This window comes from Bufo bufo, chromosome 3 (genome assembly GCF_905171765.1).
Source record: "Bufo bufo chromosome 3, aBufBuf1.1, whole genome shotgun sequence".
Lineage (NCBI taxonomy): Eukaryota > Metazoa > Chordata > Amphibia > Anura > Bufonidae > Bufo > Bufo bufo.
Genome location: NC_053391.1, coordinates 132,904,837 through 132,928,696, shown reverse-complemented (window position 1 = coordinate 132,928,696; position 23,860 = coordinate 132,904,837). Strand labels below are relative to the sequence as shown.

General features: G+C 42.5%; 1 protein-coding gene across 2 annotated transcripts in view; it reads left to right on the top strand.

Moving 5' to 3' along the window:
* Window positions 1-476: 476 nt before the first annotated feature.
* STX1A (syntaxin 1A) overlaps window positions 477-23,860 on the top strand; it is a 205,160-nt gene continuing 181,776 nt past the window's right edge. For both annotated transcript variants that reach the window (XR_005777469.1, XM_040423603.1), the window contains exon 1: window positions 477-817. Coding sequence is in view for 1 of the 2 variants with exons in the window: in XM_040423603.1 (XP_040279537.1) it covers window positions 788-817 (30 nt within the window). In the remaining variant the exon portion in view is untranslated. The remainder of the gene's footprint in view (window positions 818-23,860) is intronic.

Sequence of the window (23,860 nt, the reverse complement as noted above, 5' to 3'; positions counted from 1 at the left end):
TAAGGTTTTCTTAAGGCCACATGGTCAGGTTTCTGCATGCAGTTTTGGAAGCTAAAACCAGGAGTGAATTCAAAATAGAGGAGAAGTCGTATCTGTCCTTTATGGTTTTTCTCCTTTTATGATCCACTCTAGATTATGGCTTCCAAAACTGCAGCAGGAAACCTGACCGTGTCGGCCGTACCCTAAGTTCTAAGGAAAACCTTTAACTCAAGATAGAAGTTGCAGATGGAACCGCCCTTGTTATGGCGAGGATGATGATGATAGTATTATCCTGGGAGGTGACTGCTCTACAGATGATGAGTTTTGGATGCAGCAGGTGTGATGTGTTCAGCACCAGGGCCAGCTCCCAGCCTGTAAGTCACACATGATGGAGAGGGATCACACTGTTGCACACACAGCAGAAGCCCCACCTCTACCCACAATCCCCTGACTGAGAGAGGAAGATAGGGGAGGATGTGATCGCAGGAGAGAACTGTGCTCAGCAGACGGGATGTGATTGCTGCAAGGAGTGGGCTTTGTGCTAGGAGATCACAGAAGGGGCAGCATGTCTACCTGCCATCTGTAGCCATCTACTTTGCACAGGATGAATAGGCAGCCTGTCTAAGCAGATCAGACTGCTAGAGAATATAGGGATAGCTGCTAGATTGCCCTGACCTAGATTTATCTATAGGATGCCCAGTGTGACCGATACACACTGAGAGTCATCCAGTCCTACTGAAAGGTTGAGTCGAGATCGGTCACTCCTCGTCACCGACCAGATCGCCCAGTAGCCTTTGGAAGGGTGAGGATGAAGGATCGCACCCGGGAGCTGCGCGCTGTGAGTATCTCCAATGCTTATTACGTACTTGTTGCATGTATGTGGTGCCCAGACATGCGGCTGGCATGTGTGAATGCCCAAGGGACATCTGTAGACCACAAGTTGTTTTGTAACCTTTATGGCTGGTGATACACATTTCATGGCAAGGCTGGGTCTAATGTACATAGCAGAGGCTCTTCTCCTACGGCCATGAAAAGAGGCAAAATCTGCCAAGTTCTGTCTAAAAATGTTGGATAGCAATGATTTTTTTTCCTAACTGGATGAGAAATAGGCTGGTTGTATTCAGGTTACCGGGACGCTGTCACCAGTGGTTGGACATGGTGGCCTGGGGACAAATGACCAGTTATCAAAATGAGCAGGACGGTTAAACTGGTGAAGAATGTCACCTGTAAGTAGTCACGTACAGCAGGCATCAGCATACATGTCCATTAGATTTCTTCATGCAGTCTAACATATTGGAACGTGAACCTACATTAGCAGCTACTTTCCTAGACTTCCGTGTCCCTGCCTAACTTAATTCCTTCGTCAATGCGATATTGGTAAAATGTCACTTTCCATGTTTCTTCTGTCATCTATAAATGGCTTTATACATCCCATCAGACTTGTTGTGCCATCTGATGCACAAGGCTGTGAAATGGTTAAGCAGTGCACATCACATGCTGCTGGCTCATTAGAACGCATTCCAGATCATCAGCTTCATATGAAGTATCACCTTTAAATATACGTTCTAAATTCAGCTCTTGCGAAGTATGGCTCGGATATATTGTGTACGTTGCTGTCAGCTCCGTTGCCTCCCTCGTCACATTCACTCCAGCTTGCAGCACAGCATAACATATAATTATAGTGTAACAGATGCCTGTTGCTTAAAACTAGCTTTCAATTAGTGTTTTGAAGACTTGCATAGTTTCTAGGAGGTTACGTATCTATTATTAAAGTCATACACCTTAAATCAGTATTCTCCAACCTGTGGCTGTTGCAAAACTACAACTCCCAGCATGCATTGACAGCCAACGTTGTAGCCGGAGAGCTACAGTTTGAGGAACATAACAGTAATGAACAGCTGCTCATCTGATTGACCGATTGGGCATCAATCAAGGTTTCTTGATGCAGTTGTGGAAGCCAAAACCAGGAGCAATCTCAAAAAAATGAAGAAGTCATCTCTGTCCTTTATACTCTTCTCCCCTTTTTACGATTCACTCCTGATTTTTAGCTTCCAAAACTGCATCGGTAAAGGAGTGGCCGTACCCTTAGACCATATTGTCCACTGAAGACAGCCCATAATGCCGTAGACACATAAGTCTACTCAGATACCTTCATGTGAGATGCTAGGTCCTCCACCCATTCCTGGTTTTGCCTGCTCTTCTTGATAAATGGGCTTTCGTCATCATCTTGGAAAAGCCCGTCGTCAAAGCTAAAAATATCCGCCATGTCAAATCTACTTTTCGTCAGTCTAGAACCAACCTCCATGTCCAAATTTTGACCCTAATGTTCATCATTTTAGGCTGAAACACTTTTCAGAGTTTCTATAATTTTTTTTTTACACAGTCTATTCATGGATTCTACAATGGTAGTAAAAGACCATCCTAAATACGGTGGCCAGCCTGGGAAAGATGTGTATTCCCCGGTGAGATGTTTCTATGGGGGTTTCGTCATAGCTGGTGATGATGGGAAAAAAATGAGATCCCAAAGTGCCACTGAATGCCAAGTACACTGGTAATTCTTTAATGCAGCCTTGTGCGCACATCACTTCTATAGATTTCAAATTCCCCAGCGACACCATCTGCGTCCCTGCATGCACATCCCCCCCTCCCTCAGAAATGACAGTACAGTGTTTGCATGCATGTATCTGTGATTACACAGCAGAGCCTATGTGACAGTCAATAGTGGGCATTGCCGGCTCTTTAGCCGCTGCGTTTTACACGACGATGTGTGTCACAGACATAAAAGTTTTGCTCAGGATTAATTAGTGTGACATTTTTTGCAGACCGGGCTTTGTGGTATGGGCGTTTGACATGCTATTAGCAGTGCAGGGATATGGCTCATATATGCTAGTCACGCCTGTGTACTGCAGACAGTGTAAATGCTAGATTCCTGGCGCACGACAGCGGATATGCTCTGTGAACAGTGCATACATTGTTCCCTAAGCTTATCCATCTCTATGTGAGAGGAGCTCCGCACCGACATTGCCTGTGAAGGCTTACCCGGCACATTAATGCAGTCCTTGCATCACATCGCAGCTTCGAAAGCCTTGGTAGCATTGATCGAACTTGCTGTTTAAAGTATAAATTACGATTTTTTTTAGTTATTTATATTTTTTACTCTTTTCGTGCCAAATGTGTTATTTAAACCTTTGGGGTACCACCGTTTTTGCTTTGTGTAAAAATTCTGATAATGTGCCAATTCAAGTTCTCTACAGATGAGGTATCCTTAGATATAAAGATTCTTAGACAGTCTAATGCGTATGAGAGCTGCAAGACCTTAGTCGGTAGGCTTAAAGGGAACCTGTCACTAGGCAATGTAGTCCAGTCTGCCGGCAGCATGTTATTGAGCAGGAGGAGCTGAGCAGATTGATGTATAGTTTTCAGGAAAAAGATTCTGTGCCGGCTGGGCCCGTATTGCGGCCTGCAAACAGCGGTTCCGCAATATGCAGGCCCCGGACGTTTTTTGCACCACATCACGGAGTGCATCCACTACTTTTTTGCAGTGCAGACCGCCGGATGTGGATCGCGGACCCAATTCAAGTGAATGGGTCCTGCCTCCGCATACAACGGCCCTACAGTCAGTGCCCATGCATTGCAGACCGCAATTTGCGGTCTGCAGCACGGGCCCGGCCGGCACACGTTCGCGTGCATGAGCCCTAACTTGAATTTCATTCACCTGCTCTTTCTATAATTTCAAGTGGTCATAATAAGTGATTGACAGCCTTCCCTTTATGGCTGCATTTGCACAGACAGCTGACAATCACTGATAGGCCCACCTCCTTGACTTCAAAGCCCAGAATTACCAGGAATTTAAATGAATAATTTCCTAGTTATATTGAATCTTTTTCTACCATACTACGTCTGAATCTGCTCAGCTCCTCCTGCTCTATAACATGTAGCCTGCAGATTACATTGCATTTTCATGGCGACAGGTTCCCTTTAAGACCCTATTAGACGGATTGATGTTCATCAGGATGAGTACCGATCAACGATAAACACCTCAATCAGCGCTCGTTTCCATTGGTCTGTTACACAGGCTGATGCAAAGTGAATAGGGGAGGAACAATAGCTTCCCCATTCAGTTCTATTGATTATCAGCAGCACATTTCTGATTACACATTCCAATAAAACATGCAAATAAATTAGCAAATATGACATGTTTATACAGGTCAATTATCAGAAATGAGCGTTCCCATGAATGCTTGTTCCCAATAATTGGTCTGAAATTTTGAAAAAATTAATTTGGACAGGTTGGGTTTTTCTAGAAAGTCTACTTTTGTGGTTTGCTCTAAGATGGGTTTCACTCACTTGCCCCCTACCTAGAGAATAGCACTGTGTGATAAAATCACAATATATCCTTTTTTTTCCCTGTCATAATGTAGAATAAGTACATATATAAGTACACTAGCAGAAGGACCCGGCTTTGCACGGGTATATTTCATCTATTTCATTTAATGTTTGTGTGTGCTGTTAAAAGATATTGACAGTATCCATTATAACAGTGACCTCTACAGTACCCCGCCCCTTTAACAGTGACCTCCACAGCGGCCTGCCCCCTTAACAGTAACATCCACAGCACTATCCCCTTTAACAGTGACTTCCACAGCGGCTGCCCCTTTATTAGTGACCTCCACAGTACCCGGTCTCGTTAACAGTGATTTCCACAATAACCCGCCCCCCTGAACAGTGACCTCCACAGAGCTTCGTTCCCTTAAAATGTGACCTCCACAACACCCCGCCCCCTTAACTGTGACCTCTACAGCACCCGCCCCTTAACACTGACCTCCATAGTGGACCGTCCCCTTAACAGAGACCTCCACAGCGCCCGCCTCTTTAACAGTGACCTCCACAGCAGTCCATCCCCTTAACAGTGACCTATACAGCAGTCCATCACCTTAACAGTGACCTCCACAGCATCCCGCCCTCCTTAACAGTGACCTCCACAGCAGTCCATCCCCTTAACAGTGACCTCCACAGCAGTCCGTCCCCTTAACAGTGACCTCCACAGCATCCCGCCCCTTTAACATTGACCTCCACAGCGGCCGCCACTCTATTAGTGACCTCCACAGTACCCCATCTCCTTAACAGTGATTTCCACAACACCCGTCCCCTTAACAGTGGCCTCTACACCAATCTGCCCCTTAACATTGACCTCCATAGCGGATTGTCTCCTTAACTGTGACCTCCACAGCAGCCTGCCCCTAGGGTGGCCAGAGTTCTGGTTTTAGGCCGCACAGTCCGGCTTTCAGACTCCCTGTCCTCTGTCCGTTGCAGGGCCTGGACGGACACAGGGATGTCCTTTTGACCTTTTGAACAGCTCACTCTCAGACAGCAGCACTGTGCTGTCTGAGCATGAGCTGCAGGGAGAAAGTCAAATGCACCCCACCCCTGCAGCTGATAGAAGTAGATTTTTACCTTCATTTTTTCAATCCCCATCGGCTGCGGAGTGGGAGGGGGTGTGGCTTAGCGGGACCTGGGGGCAGGGTTATTAAGTCCGTCTTTTGAGGGTGGCCTGAATGGCCATCCTGCCTGCCCCCTGAACTGTGACCTCCACAGCACTCCGCTCCCTTAACAGTGTCATCCAACTGTGTGCATGTGGAGACTAAGGGCCTGCGAGCTTCTAGTGGCTGATAAGGGTCATGTGATCAGGCTTCTATTGGCTAATGCATTTTTTGGGAATATCTCAGGAATGGTACCTGCTAGAGAGCTGAGACCTGGTCTAAAACCTTCCCGGACACCTGATGTACCTGTGTGCCAAATTTCGTGATTGTAAATGAGACGGATTCCTTTAGCGGACATACATACACACACACACACATACACTCAGCATTATATATTGGAATTATAGTAACATCTCTAAAACAAGAACTTAAGTCATACACTGATTAGAATAGAGAGATCAAAAGGATAAGCAGAGCTCCATGCCATAGCCTTTGGTTAAGCGGGTTGTCTCACCTCAGACATTGGTAGCCTATGGCTAGGATATGCCACCAATGTCAGATAGGTGCAGGACTCCAGAAATGAACGTATGACACGTAATCACTGATATGCTGGTTTTAATAAATTCAACAACTCTAAAATACAAAAAATGTGTAAATAAATAAATTATGTGGAGATGCCCTGACACAGAGTTTGGACTAGTATATCAGGTGTTTTCACTGAGATTTCAAATGGTAAAACATGTTTTGTATAGTTTTGCACCTATTCAACCCCCTATACCCCCACCTCTCCCAAAAAATTTTTTTGCTAAAATTGGAAAAGAAAATTGTAATAAGTAATGTCCTTGCAGGTAGCTGCTTTTAAGGTTTGCAGCAGTTCTGCTAAGAGGCACACCCAGCCTCAGCTCCTCCCTTCTCACTCCCTGGCTGACAGCTTTCCCAGCCTGTCCCTATTCTACACACACAGTTCTTCTTCTTTGTAATTCTAGCCTTCCCCTTCACGCATCCGCCTTCATTCCCCCCCCCAAGCATCCCTTAAAAGATTCTATGCATTAACAGAGGGGTTAGATGTATTCCAAATGAAATAGGACATAATATATGCAATAACACATGACAAACTCAACACTACTAAGGCTAAAAAAAAACTGAAATTCTACAACCATATAATGTACTGGGTATATGATAGCTATAAGTTATTAATAGGTAACATCTGTCTAATAAGACAACATCCAGTACCTTCAGCAACACTCCCACTCTCTCTGTACACTAATTAAACCAGGAATAGTTGCATGCCCAGCATGTTCTTCATAGACACGGCACAGTCTAAAAAGATGTAATAGAGCTGACTCTGTTTAAGCGACTGTACTGAGATTTATGCTGGCGTATTTGTATACCATGGGGTTTTGTTAATACTATGATGTCATGTAATGGTCATGGTGAGATACATGGAAGGGATGCGCAGCTTTTCTGGTATTTAGTTCGGGTATTTAGCCTGTATATTGTGCAAAATGTGGACTGGGTTGATTGAATTGAAATTTTGCATTGTGCTCATTTTGCAATAAATGCTGATAATATATGATTACTATTTTATACTGGTAGATAGTATAGATAAATCAGTAGACAATTAGATGAACACTATATGCAGCAGCACACTGCACCATGCGCAAAGGCACATGCAAATGCTGGAAACATGGAAAACCCTGAATTGCATTACTTCTATATTTACTATATGGAAATTAGAAGCTCTTTGAACATGTTTTTGATCAAAACTGAGTCGGGCCCATCTACTAGCGACAAAGTGGCTTCCAACAGATGGGAGCTACGCTCTCACACTTGTCTTTCCTGGCCTAAGTCTACAAAATTCAGGGCAATGTAGAACATCTATTCACAGAAGTACAAAAATTGCTGTACTAAATAAGAACCATGCTAGAAGTATATATCACGGAAAGCATGGAATATAAAACTTCACTTGTAATTATATAAAGATAAAAGGATCACCCCATAAGTGACAAAATATTCAGCCAACAAGAAACAAAAAACAAAAAGTTACCCACAGTTTTGGGCAATAAATCAAACATATACAGTTTACCAAACTATTAGAGACTAGAAAAAAGGGGGGGGGGACTAGCCCTAGAATGACCCTAATTAACTACCCTTATCAGCAGAGTCATACCCTGATGGTGGGTGCACTTTGCTCTGGAACCTACCCCTAATTACCCTAGATCACCCTATTTTGTCCCGACGCATTTCTCCTGGTAGGGTTCCTTAGGTGACCAATACACAACAGGTGAGGAATAATCTCTGATACAAGGCTAATGACATACATACATGGAAATACTGAAAACTGCCACAACTCTAATCAAGATAGATTGTAACAACAGCACATGTTGTAATGACGTATATACAAAAAATGCGGCGGAATGTAATACACATATGGACGCACTGTGATGCCTGAACAACAAATGTAAATACTGCAATGTTATAAGATAAGCTGTAATGCCAGCAAATGTTGTACTGACATCTATCAAACGTCATTAAATAGCTGTCGGCCAAACGATCGTAAACATGCACCTTATAACAAAATTCTTAGGCTCCATTCATACGTCGGCAATTCTGTTCCGCATTTTGTGGAACGGAATTGTGGACCCATTCATTTCTATGGGGCCACACTATTTGCTGCCCAGATCCGGAAATGAGGATCCGCAATTCCGTTCTCGAAAAAAATAGAACATGTCCTATTCTTGTCCGCTATTGCAGACAAGATTAGGCATTTTCTATTATAGCGCCGGTGATGTGCGGTCCTCAAAATGCGGAAAGCACATTGCCGGTGTCCGTGTTTTGCAGATCCACAGATCTGTGGATCCGCAAAACACATACGGATGTGCGAATGGACCTTTATCAAACTGAATATGGCTTAAATGAGTGTTTACGAGGTCAGGAGATCAGAGATAAGACTTCACATGAGCTGTCAGCTGATGGAACTCAGGAAGGACAGTCTGCAAATAGACTGATTTTTAATTGCATGTATTAAAAAAACTTATTTTTAGCTCCAATTAATTCGTAAAAAAAAAAAATTGCCCCAAACGTGTCCATAGCTTTTAAAGAGGGGCTGTCATTTGACCATGCTAAACTGCTGACAGCACTAGGTAGGGGCTGTGGAGAGAAGCACAAACATACCTTATGTGGTGCAGGAGTAATAGAGATATGAAGTTTTATTCCGCTGTCTTACGTGTACAGAAGGAGGAGCTTCACTGTGAAGTGCTCTCTCAAGATTGAGCTGCTGATTGAAGCTCCTCCTTCTGGACACTTGAGAGAGCAGAAATTGGCAGAATAAAACTTCATGTCCATTTACTCCTTATGAGAAAAGCTCCACAAAAGGTATGTTTGTTCCACGCTCCCTAGTTCCAACCTAGTCATGTCAGCAGTTTAGCACGGTCAGAGCGGTTATCACACTCCCTTTAAATGAGCTGTCTCATGAAGGCTGGAACTTCCATATTCATTATTAGTGCATATGGAGATAATAGAGAGGGTCTCCCACTAAGGATTCCCCCTTTTTAAACAGAGACTAGGGTTGCTAATAAAGCACACTTAGATATCCACTTATGACATGGTCGACCATTTATGTGATTAGCTAGTACCCTAGGTGCTTTCAGTCTAATAAGGGATTTTCTTAAACAACCCATTAAATAAATAAAAAATATTAGGTTACAGAAAATAAATTAGGGGAAGTAATACAATTCATCACTAGCTTATCAAACATAACATGCATGAGACTGTGTAAATTTGGTTAATGTATTCTTGATCACGATTTCAACTAAAATGAAAGTTCATTGGGTGAAATTTAATAACAATCAATTTAGCCAACTGATGGCAGATCATCATTGTCTGAAAAAAGTTACCTATGTTTCAAGAATATTCACAGACTACATTTCTTTCTTTGAAAGAATGTTCCCAGAAAGATCTTTCACCCAACGACTGGCGTCATGTACGGCCAATATGGACGACTGTAATGTCCAATATATACTCAACTGTGTATGGCCATGTCTGTGAAACAATCGTTCACCAGATGATCATTCCTTCAAGAGTAGTGGTGAGCAAACTTGTGGTTTCAAGTTCGGCGTACAAGGTTTGGGTTATCTAAGAATTCCGTTATGGATTCTGCTACCACAGACCATAACTTAAGGTCTGTGGTAGCGGAATCCATAATGGAATTCTTAGATAACCCGAATCCGGACCTTGTACGCCGAACAAGTTCACTCAACACTATTTAAGAGTATGCTGTTATGAACATCACCATTGTGCCTTTAAACTGTGCTGGTTATATTTCCATAGTAGATTTAATTGCAATTTCTTTCCATAGTGAAATATTGCTATATCTCATTTAATGAATTCTTAGTACATGCTAACAAATTTGTGACATAATTCTAGTATTTTCAGCATTAAATGAACAATGTCAGTCAGGAAGGGTAAAGCTCCTAGCGATAACTGGTGCTACGAGCACAATCCTCTGATACCTGCTCAAATGCTGCTCAAATATTTTCAGAAGCCCTATAGAGTTGAATGGAGAGGTGCCCCTGAATGTCTGGCTTCCTCTCCATACTTTGGGGCCCCGTTTTTAGATAGGAGTGGGTCCCAGACATGGGACCTGCACCTATGGGACATTTATGGCATATATTATCGATATGCCATAAGTGTCCAGATGGGAAGAGGTGGAGAGGTTTTCCAGTAACTAAATATCTAGGCATCCTTAGTGCCACCAAGGCAGAGTATGTGGAGTGAATGGTCGTATCTCACAATTGGGTCAGGATGAATCATTTGAAGACGCAAAAGAGTAGAAAAGGAAACAACAAAAAACTGCCCTAGTATTGATGCCCATTGGTCCGAAGCCTCACACACTAGTAACAATTGCATAAAGGGTTGTTAACAATGCATCCTTTTGAATGATCACATCAGAAACTCACAAGATTGGCCTTCAAACTTGGCCGTGTGATGCAGTTTTTGGAAGAAAGCGGACTTGTTTCTAATCCTGGACGAACATTTTAACAGAGTTCTGCTACATTTTGACTTCTATTGTTATATACTGTAGGTGTTACAAATTTGCTGGTGGCAAACGTCTCCTCCTGATAGCTGGTCTCAACAGATGTTGTATTGAATTGAGTCTCAGTAGCTGGGGAAGCCCTTGCACTACTGTACACAGACTACACTGTCATATTTTTGGAACTATTCCAGGACTTTTTTTTTTAGCTTTGTGCCATGGAGTATTATCTTGCTGAAAAAGAACATGACAGAAAATGTTTAGCCTTTCCACAGGAGACCCAATAAGTCCCTTAGAAATGCATTGTCACTATTGCATTCCTATCACTAGCTGTATAATGACTATGAACAGGATAGATTTCTGGTCTCATGCTGTTCTCACCATATGTTGGTCCTTAAGAGGAGGCTGGCTTATACATGGACCTTTATACACTTCCATTTGAGATGTATAAATAAGTACAGATATGCCAGCTCCACTATGTCACCAAGTATATTTGGAAAGGTTAGTGTAAGTTATATACTGTCTGATGTTATACTAATAAAATGTTTCAGCATCTTGTTCCCCTAAGAGGTTTTTCCATTATAACTTTGTTTTATTTGGGTATATGTTTATGTTATACTGCTGTAACATGCACGTGTGGGTTCAGCCATTTCTGTCCAGTTTTCCCAATCCGATTGTTAAAATTACATCCGGATCAGAAAACCGTGTTGCTGACTGAATCTTGATCGGGTGCTCTGTTCTGCTGTCCGTCGCTCACTGCAGTACAGACCACCTTCCCAGTCAGTCTGCAGGATAAATACTGTGGTGGGTACAAGAGCAAATTGCTTCCATACCCACCGTTCACCTTCATAGGCTTCAGGCCAATTGGATTCAGAGCCAGCATTCTGTGTGCTCTGATGTCACTACCAGACAACATGGGATGCTGGCCAATCAGATTCAGCACCTGCTTCCTATGCTGGTGTTAAGCTTCATATTTAAACAAGCTACTGTTGTGGACAGTTACCTATGATTGGTTCTTCAACCTTACTTGCCAACTTAGACATGCAGTGGACTTTTGGACTCCTGAACCTTGACTGTATTGGACTTTGTTTTTGGACTTCTGATTTGGCTTCTGGTCCACTCTCTTGGTATTGATCTCAGCTTGGTATTGACTCTGTGTTTGTCCTTGTTTGGTCTGACTTTACCCTCTGGTTCTAAATACGGCTTCTTTCTGGTTTAGCGATTTTCTTCTCCTTTTGGCCCTTATCATTGTTCCTGGTTCTGACCTGGTTTTGTCTAACTTTCCCCTTAGGTCCTATGCACTTATCAGAGTAGGGACTGCCATCCAGCTGGAGGCCATTGTTTAGGGCCTTTCATCCAAGTAGGTAGGGACAGTGGTTGGTTGGAGACCAGGTGGTGCACTGATCCCTGCCTATACCTCTGGCATATGGCTGTCACGGATGATGTTGCAGATAGCTGGAACTTATGAATAAACGTCCGACTGGCTTGATTCCAAAATAAGGAGCATATAGGTGAGCCCTATAAAACCCTAAGAGCTCTCCCTGACTGCTATGCCCATGCAAGGGTCTCAATGGTAGACGATTGCATGCCCACGTACCTAAGACTGTGTGACACCTTAAAACCCTATAATAGTGAGGGGACACGACCACCGGCTCCCTGCACTTAATACGGACGGAGTCAGGGTCACCTAGAATCAAGCCAGCAAGGAAACACAATACATGAAAAGACTTATCTGAGTAAACAGAAGCAGCAGCCTCCAGGAGTGAACACTTCATCCAGGAAGTAGTATAAACCGCAAAGTGAGGCAGTATAGGAGGGAATATAAAGGGAGATGATTAGTCTAAATAAGTGACACCTGGGAGAAGGAAAGGAGATGACAAAGTGAAACCAAAACAAAGAACATCATGCAAGAGGTAGAGAAGGACGTCTGCCAGACCTTCTCACAGAACTGGCGGTGACAATGGCAAGGTGATGTTTATGAAGCTGTTACAAGAACACACAGAGTTCTTACCATTCTAGATTTTAGAGCTGTAGGTACTGCAACACCAAATTATGAAGGTATTCTTCTCTAGAAGTGTTGCTTCTATGGCATAGTATCTTTGTAATAAGACATGAAATCACCTCTGTGGGCCTCCGTATGAAATTAGAACCATCCAGAAAAAAATTGTGGTCCCATAGAGTTCAATGGCTTCTGTATTACAGCTCCATACATCTCAGAACTCATATGGAGCCTTAAAATGAAGTCACACTTCAAGTAGCAATTAAAGAAAAAAATACTAGCAAGTTGCTTAGTCCTTGAAATGTTCAATGTATTCTTACAGGCAATGATTTCTAGCCTTGGTTTCTTACCGATAGAAACTAGGAAACATAAACACTGTCATGTCAATGGGTACATAATGACTCTTATGACCACTCGCCATCTCATTCTTTTACGGTTACATGCTGTGTGGCGGCACAGTGTAAAAATCATTCTTTACCTGTTGATTGAGATCCCGAGAATATCTTCACAGGAAGAACACTTCATTGCATAATGCCTGGAGAGCTTCCTTTCTGACAGAGTGGCCGACGTCAACTGCAGCCTCTATGCAGTAGACATGGCAGAGTGATATGGTAATGGCCCCTGTGTTATATTCTCACTCAGGTTCCTGTGTTTTCCATTATGTCAATAAAGTCAGGGCACACTCTTTAAACCATTAATGCTTCTTGCTAAGTAAGAGGTCTAATTACTAGAGGAAAACAAATTGCACATTTTTACATGCAATTTACTATGACTCATCACCAAATTTCCATTGATTCAAAGATCTTTGAGGAATTCTTATTCATTCAGGTAACAAGGGAGGGAAGCAAAAAATAAATAAATTACTTTTTATTCTTTTTTGTCATTATAGTTGGTCCAAAAATATATATTTGAACATGTTCTAGAAAATAGCAACCTAAACTACTTTGGGTTTTTTCTTAAGGGAACATCTCGTTTTGAATCTATGGGCAGGATGTTATAGAGCAGTAGGAACTGAGAAGATTGATATGTAGTTTTATGGGAATAGATTTGATATAAACTGTATTTTATTCATTTAAATAGGTACTTTCCCTCTTTAAAGGGGTTGTGAAACAATGGCGGGGTTTGGCTACTTGGCCGGACCTGTTTTTACCTGCTTCCCGATGCAAGCTCCCTGATCCTTTCCTCCAGGCTTGCGATGCTCCACTGGGCTCCCTCCATGTCAATATCCAGTTGGACATCACTGCAGCCACCATGGTGGCGACCAGCTCCCTTTACGTTATGACAAATAAAGAGGTCATCTGATCAGTGGTGGGCCGGCACCTGGGACATCCGCCGATAAGATAACAAGGCACTGGCAGCACTAGAGAATAGGTCATTAGTAAACATATCTCAGAAAACCCTTTTAATTTGCAACCTGCTCCTAGTTTCAGACTTCTCTCATGTGGATGTGACCGTCTGCAAATTGTCTTTCCTCCCAGTCTGTGAAACCTGCACATCTTGGATCTTTTCTGCACACAACTGATTTACAACCTCTTGCTGCTATCTCTAACAGGTGGGAGAAGGGAGGAGGAGAGCAGAGAGAGCCAACAGAAACAGGAGCAGTGCTCTTACATATTTATGTCAGATTTAGCAGCACCAGCACCTAGGCTAAGATGCACACACTAGAAGTAAAGTAGAAGTAAAAGTCCTAATGAAGAATTAGAAAGTTGCTGCTAAATTCTGCATTTAAGGAAGCAAATAAACAATAAAAAATAAAAAAAAGTGCAAACGTGTTCAGAGTATTTTTTCCCAAAAACTATACATCAATCAGCTTATCTCCCCTTCTCTATAACATGCTGCCTGCATGAATGCATTTACATGTTGCAAAGCATTTTCTGTGATCATTTACCTCCCTTTGAAGAATCTTCACAGGGCATCTCATCATTTTCAATGTGGCGTCACTATCCTGATATAACCATCAATATGGGCATACACTGCAATATACAGAAGGAAAAGCCACGCTATATAACTTTGTTCTCCAACCTGTAGATCTTTAGATTTAGTAAAACTACAACTTCCACCATTACCCTAGAGACTATAGCTGTATCGACATGATGGACGGCGTATTTTCTCAAAATCTTGAGTGCCACAGGCAGGAGGACAAAACTATATAGTGAGCTGCTGTACAATTGTGCAATTATCAATTACTATTTATAGTACTATGGTTCTTTTAGTAGTGAAGGATCCTGTGGGCTTCCAGGCATGTGTGTTTCCAATGGATATGCTTCTGATCCCAAGAGTACCAAATTCCCTATTCTTTAAAATGGATTGTAATGGAAAAGGTTGGTTATGGAAAAGGAGTGTAATGTGTATGCCTGAGCCTTTTATGCTCAGAGAGATAAGCCTCCATCCAAGGGGTCTGGCGGCAGCTTACTCTCCTCTCCCCATTCAGCCTCCATCAAAGGGGTCTGGCAGCAGCTTACTCTCCTCTCCCCATTCAGGACACATGCACGCTTGACTGAGCTGAGTATGCAAGATGTGTATGGGAGAGGAGGGGGGGCGTGGAAAAGATAGATGTCAACCAAACAAGAGTTTAGCTATCGAAAATGTATGGCCAACTTACTTCTTACTACTACTGAGAGTGTTCAGGATTACAACTAGTGATCGCTCTATAACAGGACCCAGGGACATAATATTTCAGCGTTAATTTTTCTTATCTAAATATTCTGTAAATATTCCCACCTGACCTCAACAGCAACCTGTGAAAGATCTTGTGATATTACCATTGTTAATATCCTCAGCGTGCATCTTGCCTTCCCGTTTTGTGCTAAAGTTGTCATGTTGAAACATGACAAAATCTTGTGTAAAATGATTCATGACACTCGGATTTATATTTTCAATTTTCTTGTCATTTTGCACATAGTATTGAGGCACTGTGATTGGCAACAAAGCATGCTTCTATTACAGAAACCGCCTCAGGCTGATAGACTTTTAAATACATATTGTGAAGATAGATAGACAGACAGACAGACAGACAGATAGATAGATAGATAGATAGATGATGGATGGATGGATAATCAGATAGAGGATAGATAGAGATAGATAATAGATAGATAGATAGATGATAGATGGCAGATAGATAGATACCAAAATGGAAAAAAGGCAGCACACTCCAAAAGGACAAATAAATGTGCAAAAATGTATTTACCCATGCCGAACGCAACGTTTCGGCTCTATACTGGTCCCTCTCTCAAGCTCCAGTATGGAGCCGAAACGTCGCGTCCTGCATGGGTAAACTAATTTTTGCACATTTATTTGTCCTTTTGGAGTGTGCTGCCTTTTTTCCATTTTTGTATTTTTGGGCTATTGTCTTGTCCCTTTTGGGCTTGCACCTCATATTGTGAGGTTTGGTCCGGTGCTGCCATTTTTTTTAATTTTTATAGATAGATAGATAGATAGATAGATAGATACTCATGTAACTAAAGACCCTTTTACATATGCTGAAAATGAGGGCAATTATCAGGAGTGAGTGTTTGCTCACATTTACAAGGTCTTCTCATTTGCATCGGCTAATTATACAAACGCTCATTCATCTATTGACCGCATCTTCTTATCATCCGGCACCTACAATCATTGTTTGTCAGCAGCACTAACCCCCCTGTGTAAGCAGGGATCTGCTGCCAGCAAACAATGAAACTGTATGAGGACAAACTGTCGTAGTAGGATCTGTTGTGTCCCCATACAGACTAAATGATCCCTCATGTAAATGCAGTTTTTCACGTTCATTCATGATCAGGTAGTTATTGGGAACGTTCTATTCATTTTCTATACCTGCGCAGTGGCCAATGTAAAAGGGTCTTATCTTAACAATGTATCCAGACCAGCTAATGTGTACTAGAGATACTGAAGAAGAATATACATAATAGTACTGATTATACTGTCCAGTTCCTCTGTAATCTTGAAATTAATGGGTTCCATATCTTGCACTGTGTCCATACAAGAAAAAGGGTCGGCACTGCTGAGTGTGACAAATGTTTAACTATATTCACACCTGCACTCGCAACATGCGATATATGGTGGTGCTCTGCTTGATAGCCATACAAAAATCAACAAATGAAGAAAAAATTAAGAAAAAATGAATAGCGGCACTTACCATAAAGTAATATTTGCAGCTTTATTCTGATTAAAAACTGACTCCTATCATCAGTTTTAGGAGGAGCAGAACCATTGGTGATGTAATCGTTAGGAGTAACTTACCAAAGACTGATTCAAATTGGTTAGGCAGATCTGTACCGCGGGGCAATTTCTCATGCGGTCACTGCTCAATGTGTAGGTTTATGTACAAGCATAGATACCTCCGAATAGGAGGAGTGGAACATGTAGTTAACCATTTTATCAATTTGTAGTGTATGTCCTCATTTGTCCATGTGGGAGGTTTTACATAGGCAAAACTTTCAGACCTCTTTATGTTAGATTCAGGGAACATAGGAAGTCGATAGAAACCACAATTGGGGCCAGCAGATTAATCGAACATATACATGCAGAACAGTGGCCCCCCCAGCAACTTCTTTGCACCCCCTACTCCCATAACTAGTCAAGATTGAGCTCTCAGACCAATCTCCGGCAGTGTTCCGTCCATTTCCTACAGTGCCACTGTATTTAATGTGATTGTCACGGGGTGCCAAAGGTGCACTCGGTCTCCCATCAGCCACAGACCCGCTGCTTAGCTTCGGGAGCGAGGATCTGTGTTTGGCCTCATTCCCAGGGCGGCTTTGCTAGCTGGGAGGCTCCCTGCCCCTAGGTCTGCCTTGAGCGCCGAGCTGATCACTCGGTGCTCGATTTGTCTGTCTGTCGGTCATGTGACGCTGGCCACGTCACATGACCCTCACTCCCCACTATAAATACAGGCAGCCTGCTGGCCACAGGTTGCCTGTTAATTTTAGGTATCTGGTGATTGTTTTGTTCCTGCATACTTACCTGATCCTGTGTTCCCTGACGATTCTCTGCCTGCTCCTCCTGTACAGCGCATCTCTCCTGGTATCCTGACCCCAGCTTCCACCTGACTATTCTGTTGTCCTTCGTTTCTATCCTGGTATTTGACCTCGGCTTTTCCTGACTATTCTCTGCTCATTCCTTAGTACTGCGTAGCTCTCTAGGTATTGACCCGGTCCGTTCACGTTCCGTTATTTGTCTTGTCTGTCTTCCCAGCACGTATCCTAAGTTAGGGACTGCCGTCTAGTTGTCCCCTGTCATTAGGACTTGCGAGGCAAGTAGGCAGGGCCAGGGGTGAGGGTGGAGCGCAGTGGTCACTATCCTCACCCCTGTGTGTAGTGTACGTTACCGTCACAGTGATTGTATAATACTGCTGAGGGGGCCCAGACAATGAAATCTTCCTCCTGAGGGGGCCCCTTGTGGGTCTGGGCCCCAAAGCAGCCGCTTCCCCTGCTTCCCCTATAGCTACGCCCCTGATGCAGAACATGGAGGAAGCAACAATGTTTTGAAGTGTGCAGGATTAGAAGTGGTTCAGATGCCAGAACGAGGAAGAGATAGAAAACAGATTTTGTTAGAGGGAGGCCGCATGGATTATTAAAACTAATGCGATGGGTTCTCTAGGACTGAATGACAAGAACGACCTGGCGGTTTTTGTTTGATTTGTTTTTATATGACGTGTTTTTTTCACATGGGTTTATTTTGTTTTGATGTGTTTATTATGCATTGATTGGGAATGATCATCTCACCTGTTTAGCCTGGCGCGTCAGAGGGAGTGTTAGAAATTGTGCACACCCCCGACCACGTCATAGGAGGCTTGACAAATCGTAGGAAGCACGAAACGGCTGTTGCCTGATACATCTGTGCGGTGCCCGCACTTTCCAGTTTTTAACCAAAATAAAGCTGCAAATATTACTTTATAGTGAGTGCCGCTATAAATTTTTTCTTCATTTCTCCATATCTTGCACTATTTAGGGTTAGCAAGTTCTAAAACCGTAAATGAAAGGCTTGGCATGGCATGCCTCTGCCTCGATCCTATGTGAGTAGTAAACCCCTTATTGTTAGAATGGATTTGCTTAAGGGATGATCTTTCGCCAGCAGACATTATTAAAAAGATCTCTCAGACCTGATGAGACTTGTTTTCTTACTTTGAAAATCCATGTAAAATCCTTTTTAGAAGGTTTCCCATCGGATATTAAAATGAGCATTTAACGAGTCCGAGTAGAGAGTGAAAGCGCTCACTGGCATTCATGATCTAAACTCAATCTCTACGCACCTAGCCTGACAGGCTCCTCTCAGTGTACCTCCTCCCCTGCTGCTGCTGAAATCACTCACTGCTGAATGCAAGCTACTGTCCCCTGATGGTGCGTGAAAAAACCCGGCAAATACAGCAAAATGCTCATTTTAATATCAGGCAGGAAAAATTTCAAAAAGGATTATACATCAATTCTGACATGATTATACAAACATCATCCGGTGTAACAGATCTGTTTAGTAACGTATGCAACTTGTTTTGTAAAATCTAGTGACAGATCCTCTTTAATGTCAAATTTTCCCAACAAAATGATTTCAATAGAATTAGTTTCTTTAACATAAAATATAAAGTTCAACTATACTGGTACTTTTTGGATCAACTAAACCCACAATCCTTGTAAAGCACCATCTTCTAAACAGACTTTAAAAAGTTTCTAAAGTCTTACCTCAAAAATACCCTGATGTCCTGGAACAATTTTCATGAGACCATTGATAACTTGTAAACACACAGCTTTTCTTCTAGGTAAGTAAATTCTTAATATATTTAGAAGTATACATCAATTTTTTATAGTATACATCCAATTTTTTTTATCCAAGTCGTGACATTTTGACAAAAACTGTGCAGTAATTGTCAACACGTAAAAGTAGAAACAAACATACAAACTCAGAACCAACATGTTGACCATGTTAGATAGGTCATCAATATTTGATCAATGCGGGTCAGACTCCCAGCACCCCCAATGATCCGCTGTTTGAAGAGGCCACGGCGTTCACCTATTCCTAGGCCAGTGACATCATGTTCATCGGTCACGAGGCCTAGGAGGAAGCTTAGTCTCACTCAAGTGAATGGGGCTGAGCTGCGATACCAAGCACAGCCACTATCCAATGGATGGAACTGTGCTTGGTAAGCTGTGAGGAGGCCATGGTGCTCGTCGGAGAGCCGCAGCCTGTTCAAACAGCTGATCGACAGGAGTGCAGGGTGTCGGACCCCCACCAATCAGATACTGATGAACTAAAATACTCAGAAAACTCCTTAGAAATGGGGAAAACGCTATATTGAAGTGAATATTGCGTCAATCTTGATACATCAGGTCATTTAAAGTGTTAAATCTTTGTCAATTTATTCCATGTAGGATCAGCTTAAAGTTTGGTCTTCCAATTTCACTCTCTACTCTGAAATAGTATCTTCACAGGGATTTCCTTGTTAGTGTAGTAGCACAATGAGAGGCTGATGGCATTAACAGATAATTGTAATCTAGAGCTCCACTTACCATAAAAATGCATTGAGAATGTGGGCAGCTATTTAAAACACAAAGAAACATTGCGGCCATTTTCTTTATGAGCAGTTACATGTATTTTTATGCCTTTTTAGTGCAATGTGGACAGTTCCTAATTATGTCAGCATTTTGGATTCTTTTTCTTAAAACATTGCTTCATCAGTCTCTTGGGTTACTGCAGAACAAGATACAGATACTTGACAGTGTCTTTATTGGTAACCATGCTTGACACCCACAGCTCTGGGCAGTGAATCAATCCGTAATCTTTCTCTGAGCTCTGCACTAGCATGTAACAAGGGGTTTAGAAATTCCATTTTCCCGGATCAAGTGTGGGAATTGGTCAAAATATTTTGGTGGCTCAGTTGTTGGAACTTGGGATAACCAACAAAGGTCAACATCTGCATCAAGTTTATATGTTGCACGACCTTCCTCTGGGTAGGTACAAATTGGTGCACTAAGTTCCCCTAGCATTATGTCCTGGCAGATACTAGTCTTATACAGTATAATAGCATTTGTTAACACAAAACAATAAAAGCAGGCAAATTCAACACATTATTAAATCAAGACGTCAGTAACCCCTGTATGGTGCAGTACAAGGTACCGTATATGCAATCATAGTGCATTCATTTCCTACATTCAGCACACATGCTTTATAATGCATGGTCATCAATATCTGATTGATGCAGGTCCGACTCCAAGCACCCCCATCACCATTTTTGTTATGTTTAGAACACTAAAGTCTGCTGAAAATATGCACATGGGAAATTAAGAAATATTAGGTAATATTAAAATGAGCCTTAACAAAAGCAGCCATTGATCTAGCGATAACCTAAGCGGTTTTACAATAAGGCCTCATTCGCAAGACTGTATGTGTTTTGAGGTCTGCAAATTGCAGATCCGCAAAACATGGATATCGGCGCAGTGCATGCTGCCATATTTTTTTTTAACTTGGTACAAGAATGTTCTATGTTTTTGGTGAGGCCACAGAATGGATTGTCTGCATGTTTTGCGGCCTCATTGAAATTAATGGGTTTGGATCCGATCCACAAAAATGCAGATTGTATGCAGAATGGATGGACCCCGGACAATATGGAGGGGGACACATGGCAATGCTGGCATTTGCCTGTGTTTTGGATTCTGGTCACGGGTCAGTCAGTTTTCTGTCCAGTGATCAGAATCTATTTTTGTCAGAGGTTTTGGAGGGAAATTTTCCCGCCATTTTGTTAAGGTCTCTGGGCAAAATTTTGATTCTGCCCAGTGATGCATTTTTATTGGTCATTTTGATGACCTATGGTGTCCCAGGGTTCGGGCAAGGTTGCCTGGTCCCTGGTGACAGGGGTTTCATTGGTGGGTCAGTGTGAGTTTAGGGTATAAATCTCCAGGCTCCGCGGGCCGGTTGCCTGTTTGCCTGCAACTGCCCGTGGAGCCTGGACCTGTTCCCCCCCCACCCCTTTTTTTTTTTCTTATGGTCGTCGGTTAAGGGTGGTTAATATAGTCATCCCGTGATGGGATGGACTCTGATGTATTTATGGTTTGAACAAGTCTGAGTTTATGACTAGGCTCATATTTTATATGGTTAATATTTTGGTTTAAAGAATTTGGTTTGAGTTTGTTAAATAAACAGGCCTCGGCTTTTATCCCCTCTCTCTGGTCTTGTGTTTTCATTTCATTAATGTAATGAGGTAGTATATTACTATGTAGGTTGGGGAACATATGCTATGTATTGACATGGTAATACGGTCGTGTACACGAGGGCTTACAGTTAAGATAATAATCAATATATCTTGGATAAGACACAATGGAAATGTGTTCCATTGGTCGGAGAAGTGATTGGATTTGTTCATGCTGGTTTCTAGCTGGTGTTACTACAATCATGGTGGCTAAAGGAACACTAAATAGAAAAAATTCACACAAAAAATCGACCTGTTTCTACGTCTCCCAAGAGATCAGCCATTCCTCCCTCCTTCTCACATTCCTTTGTCAGGCTCTGCAGTAGCAGCCCTCCCCCACTGTTGTCTCTGCAGTAGGAGACCAGGAACCCTAAGCTCTGCCCCATTGGTAGTGGAAACCTAAGGTCACCCACCATTTTTGTTCTATTTATTTGCCCACAGTGGCTACTTTCTATAGCCAACCAAAAATCCATAAAGGGGTTACACCCCTAAAGGGGTGTCCTATAGTGTCGGGAGTCAACAGCCTCAGTCAGAACATTGGGATCCACATTGACACCATTCTGGCAACTTTCGTTAAATCATTACCTTACTATATTAGGGATACGGGTGACCTATTGGGTACATTGGAGGGTGTTTATCTTGACGAAGACTCAATGCTTGGGTCCATCGATGTTGAGGCCCTTTATTCTTCAATCCCGCATCACCTTGGGGTAAAGCAGTTGAATCATTTCTGGTGACTTGACTCTTTTATCCTAAGAATATTGGAATTTACTCTCACAACTACTTCCTTTTTGACGGTACCTTCTACCACCAGCTCAGGGGCACCAAGATGGGGAGTCCATGTGCCCCATCGTATGCAAATTTTTTCCTGGGCTGGTGGGAGAAGAGTATAGTGTTTACCGATTTCCCCGACCCACATACAATGGATATTGTTATGTGGGCAAGATTCATAGACAACATCTTTATAATCTGGCGGGGAGAGATGGAGAGATTTAAAGACCTTCTATCAGCCCTAAATAAGAACAATATAGGCCTGAGATTCACCTCCGAAATTGCGAGTAACCTACTTCTCTTTCTGGATGTATTGATTCAAAGAGGCCCTAGGGGGGGAGATCCAAACAAAAACTTTTAGGAAACCCACAGCTACCAATTCTTTACTTAATTGGGAAAGCTACCATCCCAGACCACTAAAGCAGGAGATCCCCACGGGCCAATATTTGAGGATGAAAATAAATTGTTCCACACTTGGGTACTTTAAAGCACAAACAGGGGATCTTCGTGTAAGATTCCAGGAGAAAGGATACCCAGATTATATCTTGAGGAAAGCATATCAAAGAGCTTTAAAAAGTGACTACACGGAACTCCTGCATCCTAATAAGGATCAAAAAGGGAAGTAGTCAATCCGCTTGATAGCCACCTTTGATGGCGGAACAGACGAAGTTAAAAAGATTATTTCCAAACACTGGGGTATTTTGCAACTTGACCCAGACATTAGGAGTGCCATCTCAGATGCCCCACAGATCACATATCGGAGGGGATGGAACATACGGGACCGTTTGGTCCACAGTCACTATAGTGCACCGAAAAAGAGTGAAAGTTGGCCTTACCCGATATGTGGTTGTTATCATTTTAGTGGCTGCATAGCCTGTGCATATATTATTCAGGGTCGCACATTCACCAGTAATGTGACATTTAAAAGATACACCATAAAAGGTTTTATCAATTGTCGTTCCAAGGGGGTCATTTATAAAGCAAATTGTGTCTGTGGTTTGGAATATGTGGGAAAGACCACTCGGGAGCTCCGCAGGAGGATCGGAGAACATCTGGGCGACATGCGTCACAGAAGGGATACTCCCCAAGCGAAACACATTGATCTCATGCATGGGGGAGACTATCAAAAAGTGAAATTCATGGGGATCAAGGTTGTTTCCCCATTAAAGAGAGGAGGTGACTGGGAGAAGAGGATTTTGCAGAGGGAGATCTGTTGGATATTTGAATTGAAAAAGACCCAACCAAGGGGTCTAAATGAACAACTTTTCTATGGCTGTTATATTTAGGTTCCACCAAGGTCTCCCTTTGCGTATATCCTCTCTGCCTTCTGTGGACATGCTAAAGTTGGAGGATATATTGCCTCAAATAAGCCCCCATCTTCTTGTTTTTGCCTAATTGATTAAGTATATTTTTTTTTGGGGGGGGGGGGG